The sequence below is a fragment of the Lissotriton helveticus genome, chromosome 5_1, assembly GCF_964261635.1.
Source record: "Lissotriton helveticus chromosome 5_1, aLisHel1.1, whole genome shotgun sequence".
In the NCBI taxonomy this organism is placed as follows: domain Eukaryota; kingdom Metazoa; phylum Chordata; class Amphibia; order Caudata; family Salamandridae; genus Lissotriton; species Lissotriton helveticus.
The window spans coordinates 1,317,621,006-1,317,633,475 of record NC_136065.1 but is presented as its reverse complement, the minus strand read 5'-3'; the positions used below and the strand labels follow the sequence as shown (position 1 = coordinate 1,317,633,475).

General features: G+C 49.2%; 1 protein-coding gene across 1 annotated transcript in view; it reads left to right on the top strand.

The window, feature by feature from the left end:
• Positions 1-4,167: 4,167 nt before the first annotated feature.
• Positions 4,168-12,470, top strand: part of LMOD1 (leiomodin 1) — a 216,347-nt gene continuing 208,044 nt past the window's right edge. Inside the window, exon 1 of the mRNA XM_078644155.1 lies at positions 4,168-4,817. Within this exon, the coding sequence (XP_078500281.1) occupies positions 4,563-4,817 (255 nt within the window). The 5' untranslated portion in view covers positions 4,168-4,562. The remainder of the gene's footprint in view (positions 4,818-12,470) is intronic.

The window sequence follows — 12,470 nt, the reverse complement described above, 5'->3', positions numbered from 1 at the left end:
CATTATGGGTTTTTTTGTAACGGCAGTTAATTCGTAAACCACCACTTGCTCCAGTAATTATTAAAAAACTGGCCACAACACATTATTAGTCATGTGTTACCCCTACTTCAATCACTGGGTTTGTGTAATATTCTATAAACCCTAGCCTTCCAAGGGTTCCCTCCCCCCTGGTTTCCCCCCAAGACCATACCACATGTTTAATAAAAGAGGCGGAAATGTGCCCACCTATGTTAAAGGAAAAATGTGACACTGTACTTGTCAAGCAATCATGCCAGATAATATGGGTCTTTTAATGTTAATAATGTGTGAACAAACTGATGATTAAAATGTAATAGAACCTTTTCTAAATAAGATGTTTCTTCTTCTAGAAACCCTGTCCTGATGAAGGTCAAAATCATAGAAACCGAAACGCTGCGTCGACAACTTGTGTTCTTGTGTTTTTAAATTATTCTTTTGTACCCATGTACATTTACAAGTACATTTTTATGTTTTTTTAAACTGGCATTGTATATTAACTTTTGTATATCGTGAATTAAAAATTTGTACAAGTACATACACTTTGTGGTTTGAATTGTGTTTATAATTTTCCCTCAATATCTGTGATTTATTTTTCATGTGGTTATGGCATCTGCTGGCTAATTAGCTTCCCCCTCCCTCCCCTTCACCCCTTGTCATTCTAACTGAGGAATCTCCCTCTCTGCCTGATCTATAGGCCAACTAGGGACTTCTTGTCATTTGTTACATTTGTTTTTCTCCTCGTCCCCTAACGGATTGTGAGGAGACCTCCCTTTTCATTTTTTTATTTTTTTTTCTTCCTTTTACTTACACAGCACCCTACCATTAGGGCTACCCAGGGACTATCTTAGGGGTGACTTGTGTGTAATAGAAGGGGAGTTTAGGGCTTGCCCAGTGGTTTTACATGCCAAGTCGAAGTGGCAATAAACTGCACACAAAGGCCTTAAAATGGCAGGCCTGAGACTGGTTTGAAAGGTTATTTGTGTGGGTGGCACAACCAGTGCTGCAGGCTCACTAGTAGCATTTACGTTACAGGGTATACAGTGGTATAAGGTATTCCTCTTTACAAGGGACTTGCAAGTAAATGAAATATGTCAATTGTGTATACATCAATTCTGGCATGTTTAAGGGAAAAGCACATGCACGTTAGCACTAGTAAATTGCTCAGAGTGTTAAAGCCAACAAATAGAATTCAGAAAAAAGAGGAGGAGGAAGGCAAAAAGTTTGGGGTGCCCCTTCAAAATAGGGCCATTTTGCAACAAGCGAGTAAAGCAACTCAATCAGTAGCAGGGTACTCAAATAGATACCAATGTCATCTCACCATGAGTAAGGGGCTGACCCAGAGCCAACTCTGTGTATACTGGAAACATTAGGTCTGGCCATCAGACAGCTAAAGCTGTTTGTACTGTAGGGCTTGACTGGGTCATCAAAAGCAGCCCTGACCAAAATGCTCAAACCAGCCCCTCTCCCTTCATCTCTTTGCTCAACCTCTCCCTTTCCTACCATCCATTCTGTCTCTTCTTCTCACCTCTCTACTATATTTCTGGTCAGTTTCTCTAAAGCTACCCCTTCCTTCCTTCTCTCTTTCTCCCTGCCTCTCTTGAAGCCTCACTTGACTGCTGTAATTAATCTTGGGGGGCTGGGAAAAGGACAGAGGCACCAGGAGCGGCCCTGGACATTCAAAACCGGCCTTCAAGAGCTCCAACCCACCAGAAAATTGCCAGTGAAATAAAAGGCCTGTCTGACCTCTGTAATATGGGATGGACATATGATGCACTAGTCAAGAAGAGATGGATCTGTTCAACGGTATCTTTATAATTTAAATTTGATGAACAGTGGGCCTTTGCCATGGATGACGCAGTGGGTGATGCAGAGTGCTGTGCAGGCAGAGTATTTGTCCATAAGGAACCAGTGATGTATTTGGAAGCTCTGGCGTGATACGCTCACATGAACAAAGCTGTAGGTGGTGTCTTGCTATAAATGCCTAGTGGATTTAAATGTCTGGCTGTTCCCTTTTCCAGCTAAGATCTAAAAGGGAGGCACATCTCTCAGGGAGCATATGATAAGGGTCTCCCTAACCATGAAAATATACCTGGACTGCTAAAATGGTGAAATCAGGAGCAAAAGGGCTATGTGCGCTGTGCCAAAAAGTTCACACTCACCCTCATTCGCATTTTAATACATGTTTGTTAACCATTTCCTGATAGAACCCCAGGTATTATACAGAGTATTGACAGAACATTTCTGTTTGGGATGCCCAGCAAATAAACACATTTTTTCAAAACACAAGGTAACCCAATTGTTGGTCAGAGACCTTGGGCATACAGAGCAATTTTGCAGCAGTTTCAAAAGCGTGTGGGCGGGTTTTCTAGTTTCCTACAGCTTTCTCGCATGACGATTCTTCTCCTTCTCTTCGCATTTCCAGATGTATGGACTCTACTATTATAGGAGACTTATCTGCTTGTGTTTATTTGCTGTTTTACAAGAACAACGCTCCCTAACTAGAAGATAAATGCTGGGAGGATTATTTATATAGAAATACGATGATGTCTATATTTGGCAGTTCAACTGGACCAAATCATTTAATACGAAGAATTTAAAAAAAACACATACAAGTGGGGACATATACAATATGGAAAGGAAAAATCTCAGGCATTACATGGAGCTTGGCCAGAATTACATCAATCGTGCCAGCAAACAATATACATTGATGCACTCTAGCACATTCAAATATAATAATAAGGTTGTGTTGCGAGCGCTTAGAAGTCGACGACGTTTCGATCAGAGGCGGCCCTAGGCATGTGCAAGCTGTGCACCTGCACAGGGCCACCAAACCCCAGGGGCCACCACGCCAATATATATCCTTAATATTATAATCCTCTGAGGATGGATACATATTTGCGTGGGGGCCCCTGGCAGGGATTTGGTGTCCTCCGGCTCAGTTCCACTTCCAAACACCCTGACCCACCCTCTTCACTGGCCTCCACGCTCCGCCCCGCCCGGACCGCCTCTTCCGGGGCCCCCTACCTACGCTCCCTGCCCAGGGCCGCCATGAGCCTAGAGCCGCCCCTGTTTCGATACCTACAACACATTATTGGGATCCTCTTCAGGACTAAGGAATGGGTGCACAGCACCCGAACGCTGTCATTCTCCCTGGGGTTTCTTCACCATCACGCAATACGGGGACGCCCCGAATCAATTGGCTCCATCACAGACGAAATGCATTCCATGTTGATTAGCGGAGGGCAGCCCCCATTGCCAATCACCCTTGGATATATGTTACAGTAGGACCACCCACGCACCTTCTGTGGGTTACGCCTTGAATTGACTCCTAAAAGGCATCGGGCTCAGGCACTCATTCCTTGGTCCCGGCCCGATTGATGTAATTCTGGCCAAGCTCGATGTAATATGCTTGAATTTTTTCCTTTCCTTGTTGTACATGTCCCCACTTGTATGTGTTTTTTAAAATTTCATTCTTCATATTAAATGATTTGGTCCAGTTGGACTGCCAAATATAGACATCATCGTATTTCTATATAAATAATCCTCCCAGCATTTATCTTCTAGTTAGGGAGCGTTGTTCTTGTAAAACAGCAAATAAACACAAGCAGATAAGTCTCCTATAATAGTAGAGTCCATACACCTGGAAATGGGAAGAGAAGGAGAAGAATCGGCATGCGAGAAAGCTGTAGGAAACTAGAAAACCCGCCCACACGCTTTTGAAACTGCTGCAAAACTGCTCTGTATGCAAAGAAAGACCAAGGAGCGTCTCTTTTTAATTGCATTTTACCTAATATAGACACTTTCACTAGGTCGCCCATATATCTTCAGATTGCACCTTTCTGAGGTACTGGGTCACAGGGATACACGTAGGTACCCATACCCATCATAAACGCGTGCCGCCAGGTTTACAAGCATCTTTTGGAGCACCACGTCAGGTGGGCTTTGGGCTTTGCTCCCAATAGTGTGCTGTTTTTACATGCCCTCCTCTGCCAGTGGCTGCGTTTTTTTGTGTTTCGCTTCTCTATGTCTTCCCATTGCCTTTAAAAGGCTAAATGTGCGGCACTAAATTTGGTCATGCAGCTGAGCAAGATTCCCTGGAATGTCTTCATGTTTCAGGCGCCTCTGATTGGCTGCGGCGCTCGAGGATGTGCAGCCTGCAAACTTCACTGGCAACCGATGTCTTCTGTTTAGAACTAATGTACACAAGACCCACTCGCTTGCGTTTAACACTTCAGCACCTGATGCGCGGGGCAGAGCGGACGCGCCTGGCACCGAGGGTTGGATATCCGGGAAGCTCTTAGTTTTTTCTGTGACCGGCACAGGCCAGTAGTTTTGTTCTCTGTGCAACTCAAACGGGTACTTTGTTTCCTTTCACGTCGGATCTTTGCAACGGAGTCTGGTGGCATTGTTTTCGTTGCTCCCTAGCTGGTGGGCTTGTGTGTGAACCTGGGCTGGAGGCAGACCCTGAGCCCTGTTGACTGCTCCAGCGTCGCTCTTTGCCAAGCACCCTTCTCTTGCACCTGTCCACTCGCCTGTCAGAAAATATGTCCCGGGTGGCAAAGTACCGCAGGCAGGTGAGCGAAGACCCTGACATCGACAGCCTGCTGTCCACCCTGTCTCCGGAGGAGATGGAGGAGCTGGAGAAGGAGCTGGACAACGGCGAGCCGGACTCCAGGCTGGCCATGGGGCTGCGGCAGAGGAACGAAGCGGACAAGGCGGCGGCCTCCAGCAAGGAGGCGGCGCCCAAGCAGGGCGAGAAGGACACCAAGAGCCGCCTCAAAAAGGAGCAGTCTGTGGAGGTAAGTGGCTCTCCTCAGTCAGTCACTGATAGAAGGCAATGGGAGATCGATAACTCGGCCGCAGATGCAGCTCAAGGGGCGCATCTCGCATGAGTGCAGCAGGTGGAGTGGCACCGGAGCTCGGGCGATTGAGTAGCCCACTGCACCCTAATGTTGCTTGTTTGTTTTATCTCACAATGGAAGGACAGGTTATCACTTTCCTTTACCTAATTAAAGCCCCTGGCGCCCTTCCTTGTACTTTCTTGGGAAGTTTGAAAACATGTCTTGCAGGACGCTCCTAACTCTTTATGAACCCATCCCCGGTGTTAGATGCTTGACTTATGGCTGACTCTTTCCAACCCCACTAGCCCATCCAAAGCACTAATCTGTTGAGAAGTCTCCACGTTTCACACTACAGGCCTGGCCTTCACATTTTGTCCATCAGTGCTTTGCAGTGACTTCTCAGAGCTATGCAGTGTTTTCCATAATGACCTCCGTAGGTTTCAGAGCTCTTGAGCCACAGCGCCTTCCTATGGGGTTGCTTGGGCTTGAGTTGTGGTTAGATATTTTCCTTGAGAGGTAACAATTAGATATTCTCTGTGAAAGCCTCCCAACTATCAGAAAAATCTCACATTAGATTTAGACAGATGTTATCAAATATTAAATGGCCCACCTGAGGAGCAGCTTCAAAGCCAATTGCAAAGGAGGTTTGGGGGTTTGTGCCTCATATTGTAGATGGATTTTGTGGATGAATGTGCCCTGGCCTTATTTCTGTTTTAAAACACTGATTACTATCACAGCTACACGTCCTTGGAAAAAATCTCCCTCCTACAAAGGACTAGTGATCCCTATAGAGAACGGACAAGAACTCCTCAAGAAACCTATTCCCTGGTTGGAACCCTGTATTAGTCTCAAATTAGGTAAAACAAGTATGCTGTAGACATGCACTTTTCTGTCACCCTCGCTCATGTTAACTGCAAATCTAGTGCAGACTCTCCAGGGAAAATGAAGCCGGTCAGTTAATGCCTACTATTGGAGGTTATAGATTCCAGAAACTCTGACACAGCACTGCTCAGTAGATAACTCTCAATAAACTCCACACAAAGTAAACAACTTCTTTTGGGCTCGGATATTGTCTCAAATTGTTTTCCTACATTTACTCTTTAGTTGCTGATTTTCTATAAGAATGGCCATACGGCCAGTGTTCTCTTTGGGGCTGTGCTTGTACCACCTTTGGGAGTCATCAAGTTTTGTACTAAAATGTTTAGAAACAGCTTTTGTCCCACAAAAAATTAAACGATGCATGATAAGTCTTTCCTTCTGTTTACTGGCTCTAGCTCTGGGTGTAAAACTAGGAACCTCAATGGTCTCAATACCAAGCTGCTGAGTTTACCCAGACAAAAGGGCGTTGTTGGACTTGGGCCTTAGGGCAGGTTCGCCCCTAATCTTTTTGCTTTTATTTTGTGACCCTGTGTAGTGATTTTTGGGTCTGTGCGCACTTTTACCCTGTGTCCCAGAGTAAAGTGCATGCGTGTAGTATGGCTGGCCTGCCCTCCCATAGGAATGCATGGAGAATGTGTGTGTCCATGTTAGTTCCTGATGTGTGGGGAGTGCAGGCTCGAGTTTGGTATGTATGAACTCGTGAGAATGAATGCTGCGCAATGGTATGTGCGGCTTGTATGTGTCTAGAAGGGAAGTGCTACTTCTGGACATTGATGTATGTGTGCAGTGAGGATACTGGAGCGTGATTGGCTGGAGCTGGCTGGCATGCCAGGCTCCAGGAAGTCTGGATGGGTCTGCCCGGTGGTGAGTGTGAGATCAGCATGAGTGATGTGTGGGAGGAGTGAACCTGGGTCCTGGATGGGCTGGGGTTTTCCCCACACAATGCTGGCTCCGCCCCCCTGTGGTTTGTCTAACGACCCAAGTCTCCCCAATGAATGAAAGGGGTGGTTGGGCCATCAAGGGTACTCCCAAGCCAGCTGCAACTGGTTTCCCCCCACCCTGCCCCTCCAAACAAAGGATTTCACAGTATAAGAAGGGGCTGTGTCCCCTTACAATTTGTTCTACTTTTGGATCCTTGCCAGAGGGGGCTGTTGCTGCTGCTGGGGCCAAGAGGACCGCCACTTGGCTGTCTCCCTGCCTGGAGACCCAGTGTGCTGGCTCTGGCCCAGCCTTGCCCCCCTGCCTGCCTCCAGACCTTGCTGGAGCTTTTCTTTTGCCCCTAGCGCTGAAGAGCGCTTCCTTGGTGCTGCCTAGCGCTGGGAGCGCTTTATCTTTCCTGCTAGCGCTTCGAGCGCTTTATTCGTATTCCCAGCGCTGGGAGCGCTTTATTCAGCCCCTAAGCGCTTGGGAGCGCTTTGTGTGCAGCCGGTGCCCACCCGGCGTCGGCCCGTTGTGTTTTGCCGATTTTCGGCATAGCGAGTGCCTACCTCGCTTTATCTTTTATTTAGAGGCCGGTGCCCACCCGGCATTGCCCCCGAGGAATTGTGAATCGCGACATCACCGCCGCAGACCAGGAGCATCGAGAACCGTTGCCGGGCCGCTGCCTAGTGCGACCCGGAAGTGATTGGTGGGCCGGCCAATCCCTGCGCGGCCCGACCGAGAGACCCGGAAGTCCCGCCCTCGGCACTGCGGCACGGGGAGAGGAGAGAGGCTGCCGGTGCTCGCGGGGCTCCCGTGAGGAGTGGAGAGCCCCGCACTGCCAGAGGAGAAGCCCAGCCAAGAAGAGCCGACGCCGCGAGAAGACGCCGCCTCCCGAGTTACATGGTGAGTGCGGGCGTGCCCCGGGTCGCGTCTCTGTCAGGGGCATTCCTTCGATGTAGAGCCACGCGGCTCTGGGGGCATTCCTTTGTTCTGAGTCCCCCGTGAGGGACTCCAACGACGCCCACAGCGGTGATTAGGAGCCCCGAGGTTCCTGCGGGCAAATCTGTGCATTTCGAGCCCCGAGAGGCTCTACGCCCCCAGCGAGTTTGCGAGCCTTGCGAGGCTCAAGACGGCCTATTTGATTTAGGGCCCAGCGAGGCTGTGGGGGCATTTCATTGATTTAGAGCGCTGAGCTCTACGGTGCCACATTTGTTTTGCGAGCCAGAGAGGCTCTAGGGGGACACAGCCAGCTAATTGATTGGAGCCCCGAGGCTCCCACGCTGTGTCTCCCCACCAGTGTTCTTGAGCCCACGAGGCTCCAACGTTGCCCAGCCCTATTTACAACTGTCCAGCATTTAGTGGACAGTTGCGACGTTTAGGCTTTGTGTCTTGGCTGCCTGCGCAGCCTCCCCTGACATTGAGACTCAGGGCATTCCAGCCCTTGCGAGGCCATTTGGCCTGGGGGACAATTCTAGTGTTGTGCCACGTGCACCCTGCGCAATTTGTGATTTACTTGCTTATGTAATTTCTGCGCAAATGTTCTACCTGCACCCCTGAATGTGTTTTAATGTTTCATGTGCAATTGTCTATGTTATTACCTTTGCTAAAAGTGACCTGCTTAGGTGATTCTTTATGTTTTTATTCCCCTTGGCTAAAAGTGACCTGCTTAGAGGAATGTTTGTTTTTACCTTTGCTAAAAGTGACCTGCTTAGGTAATTCTTTATGTTTTTATTCCCCTTTGCTAAAAGTGATCTGCTTAGAGGAATGTTTGTTGTTACCTTTGCTAAAAGTGACCTGCTTAGGTAATTGTTTATGTTTTATCCCCTTTGCTAAAAGTGACCTGCTTAGAGGACTGTTTATGTTATTACCTTTGCTAAAAGTGACCTGCTTAGGTGATTCCTTATGCTTTTATTTCCCCTTCGCTAAAAGTGACCTGCTTAGAGGATTGTTGATGGTTTATTGCCTCTGCTAAATGTGACTTGCTTAGGTGATTATTTTAGGTTTCCTTCCCTTTGCTAAATGTGACTTGCTTAGGTGATGGTTTTCCTTCTTTAGGTCCTGATGATAAGGTCCTAGTTCCCTGCGTGATTTCCCTACAGTGTTTAGGGTGGCGTAGGAGGTATTTTCCCTTTACCAGTAGTTACTGGTTGTATGCTACATTTACTATTTCTGTGTTACAGTCATTATATGTTTATGTGCTAAGTGTTATACCTACAAGTGCTATTTCTAAAAGTGCATTCCCCTGACAGTGGTCCAGGTGGCCCTGTCTTGTACATAATCCCTTGTAAATCTTGCCCGTGCCTGTTGGCACATTGTAAAGTGTGTGTGTTATCTAATGTGTTTTTATTATTATAATACAAAGGCTATTTTTGATATAACCTTGTGTGGAGTTTCCTTTGTGGTGGGCCTAGGGTGTTGTCGCTGGGGTGCGCGCGCAAATGCTTTACACATCGCCTCCGAGATTAGCCTTGCTGCTCGCGTCACGTTACCTAGAGGGTGAGCAGGGGTTATCTTGGTGTGTGACTCCCTTGCCCTGACTTAGAAATGGTGATCCCTGACTGACTTTGGCGTGAGCGTTGGCCGGCCGGGGGTCCCGTTTCTAACATTGGTGGCTAGCGGTGCGGATTGGACTTGCGTTTGCGCTGTACCACAGTGGCGACAGGCCACACTTCAAAACTCTGCAATTTTAGATAACCACATTTTGGGGATTATTGCTTTTAGGGAAGATCAGTATTGCTTCTCCTGAAAGGTGTCATTTTGTAATTTCTGTCCAGTACATTTGTTCCCCGCCCTGCTTCCAGAGTTTGGTACCTGTGTCACTTGTGGTCAGGTTGAGAAAATCAGGGGTGGTAGAAACTGCCTTACCGGTCCGAGGGGAGGGTGTGTGTGAATGAGTGGTGTGTTACACTGGACAGTGGAGTGCAAGTTCTCTGAGATAGGAATCTTGCTGAATTTTGTAATTGTGTACTCCTGTGTAAGCTCAGACCCCCATGTTCCCTGTGTCAAACTCTTCTTGAGAACGTCTGCCAAAATGGAGCTTGTTTTTGATCTCTGTTGTCTTTTTAGGTACAGTAGGTCAGAGCTGGTCAGATTCTGTGAAGAGGGAGGCATGGAGGTGAGTGAGTCGGATACTCAGTCCCAGCTTAGGGACAGCCTGATCCAATGGCAAAAGGGTCAGTGGGATCTTGAGCACAGTGAGAGAGATAGGGCCCGGGCCGCACGTCATGAGGATGGTGAGTCTGTTGGGAGCCCTGAAGAATGTGAGTTGTATGATGATGACAGTGGATGGATATCAGCAGATAGTGAGAACCCCATAGATAGGGAGTCCCTTGCTGGGTCCAGTGTCAGTACCAGCGCCCCATCCCTTTCCCTATCCCCAGAGGAGTGGTTGGATAGGAGGGAAGAGCGGGAGCATCAGCTAGCGATGGAACAGCTCAGGTTGGAGCACGCCAAGCTAGAGGCTGAAAGAGCCTTGTTCAGGGAGAAGGTAGCCCTAGAGGATAGGTTATCCCCTGAGTGCAGTTGTGGTTTTCTGGATTCCCCAGGGAGGGTTGAATCCAGTGGTGGCAGCTATTTAAGTGTTAGTGTAGACAGTCCCACTCCCAGTTCCCCGAGTCTGGTACCTGTTCCCCCAGAGGAGGAGTGTCGGTTGAAGTTCAGGAACCTTAGGAAACTGCCTCACCAAGATTGGGAGGATTATGCCGATGATTGTCATGATGCAGTGATTGATTGGTTAAAGGTTCACGGGGAATCTGAGTTAGATGGACTGCTCAACGTAGTTATCAGGGAGCAACTGCTCAGTGTTGTGTGTCCAGAGTTGCGCCAGCACCTGCTGGAGTTGAAATGTTTTTGTCCTTGGGACCTTGCAAAGGAAGCAGAGCGCTGGGACAGTGCGAGAGGTTCTTTAGAGTCACTAGTGAGTGATTCCAACAATAGTGGGTCAATTGTCTTCCAGCCCAGCATGGTGGAGGAGGGTGAGAGTAGCCCAGCTAGGTCCCAGGTTAGTGAGGAGGGTGTAGGAGCTGACTGCCTGTCTCAGTGGAGCAGTAGTGTGTGTGTGACCGAGAGTCCCCAGATGCCCGAAGCCCTGTCACAGAGCCTGGATGGTTTCTTTAGGGAACACCAGGATGGGAACCTAGACTTGCCTGTTAGTTCACTTGAGGGAGATCTCCTAGTGGGTAGAGGACCTGGAGCATCTGTAAGCGGAGCTTCTATGGTCCTAGAGTCTGGCAGTACCGCTCCAGTAGGGAGGGTAAAGGAGTCCAGCGAAAGGAGTGATTGGGGGATAGTATGTGAGTCCCCAGAAGTCCTGGAGTGCCAGGCATTGGTTCCACCAAAGGTTCTAGACCAGAGGTTGGAAGGCCAGGTTCAGGATCCGCCTGACCTGAAGGGTGGGACTACTGTAATCAGTGTCCTGACCAGTTCTTTTTCCAGAGGTACCGCCCCGGTTGGGAGGGAGCAGGACTCTGGAAGGGGGTGCAGAGGGTGGGAGAGCCCACCTCTGACCCCGGTGCAACCTGAGGGGTTAAACCCCAGGTTGGGAGAATGTTGTTTAGAGGGGACCCCTCGCAGGAGGAGGAGGAACCCTAGAAGAAGAGGTAGGGGGAGGAGAGCCTTCCCTGAGACTCCTGGTCCGCCTGAGGTTGTAGACCCTAGGTTGGAGAACCAGTGGCAGTCTAGCCCTGTCTTGCAGACAGGAAGGGTGGAGAGTGGCTATTATGTGCCAGGGGTTACTACCCCCCACTTTGTGAGTAGGCAGGATCCAGTGGTACCTGGATGGCCTAGGGCCTGGTCCTGGCCGAGGGCAGCTGGAGAGTATCAGTGGGGTACCCCAGTTAGTCCCTACAGTAGCTTTAGAAGGAACCCTAGGGGTTCACCGTGGCGTAAAACAGGAGGGTGTCCCTGCAGTTGTGGGCCCGCGTCCGTGTTTTATCGCCCCAAGCAGGGAAGTCCATCACGGTGGTCATTGGTCTGCCCTGCGTTTTGGCTGGAAGGGGGTTGTGTTGGACTTGGGCCTTAGGGCAGGTTCACCCCTAATCTTTTTGCTTTTATTTTGTGACCCTGTGTAGTGATTTTTGGGTCTGTGCGCACTTTTACCCTGTGTCCCAGAGTAAAGTGCGTGCGTGTAGTATGGCTGGCCTGAACTCCCATAGGAATGCATGGAGAATGTGTGTGTCCATGTTAGTTCCTGATGTGTGGGGAGTGCAGGCTCGAGTTTGGTATGTATGAACTCGTGAGAATGAATGCTGCGCAATGGTATGTGCGGCTTGTATGTGTCTAGAAGGGAAGTGCTACTTCTGGACATTGATGTATGTGTGCAGTGAGGATACTGGAGCGTGATTGGCTGGAGCTGGCTGGCATGCCAGGCTCCAGGAAGTCTGGATGGGTCTGCCTGGTGGTGAGTGTGAGATCAGCATGAGTGATGTGTGGGAGGAGTGCACCTGGGTCCTGGATGGGCTGGGGTTTTCCCCACACAATGCTGGCTCCGCCCCCCTGTGGTTTGTCTAACGACCCAAGTCTCCCCAATGAATGAAAGGGGTGGTTGGGCCATCAAGGGCACTCCCAAGCCAGCTGCAACTGGTTTCCCCCCACCCTGCACCTCCAAACAAAGGATTTCACAGTATAAGAAGGGGCTGTGTCCCCTTACAATTTGTTCTACTTTTGGATCCTTGCCAGAGGGGGCTGTTGCTGCTGCTGGGGCCAAGAGGACCGCCACTTGGCTGTCTCCCTGCCTGGAGACCCAGTGTGCTGGCTCTGGCCCAGCCTTGCCCCCCTGCCTGCCTCCAGACCTTGCTGGAGCTTTTCTTTTGC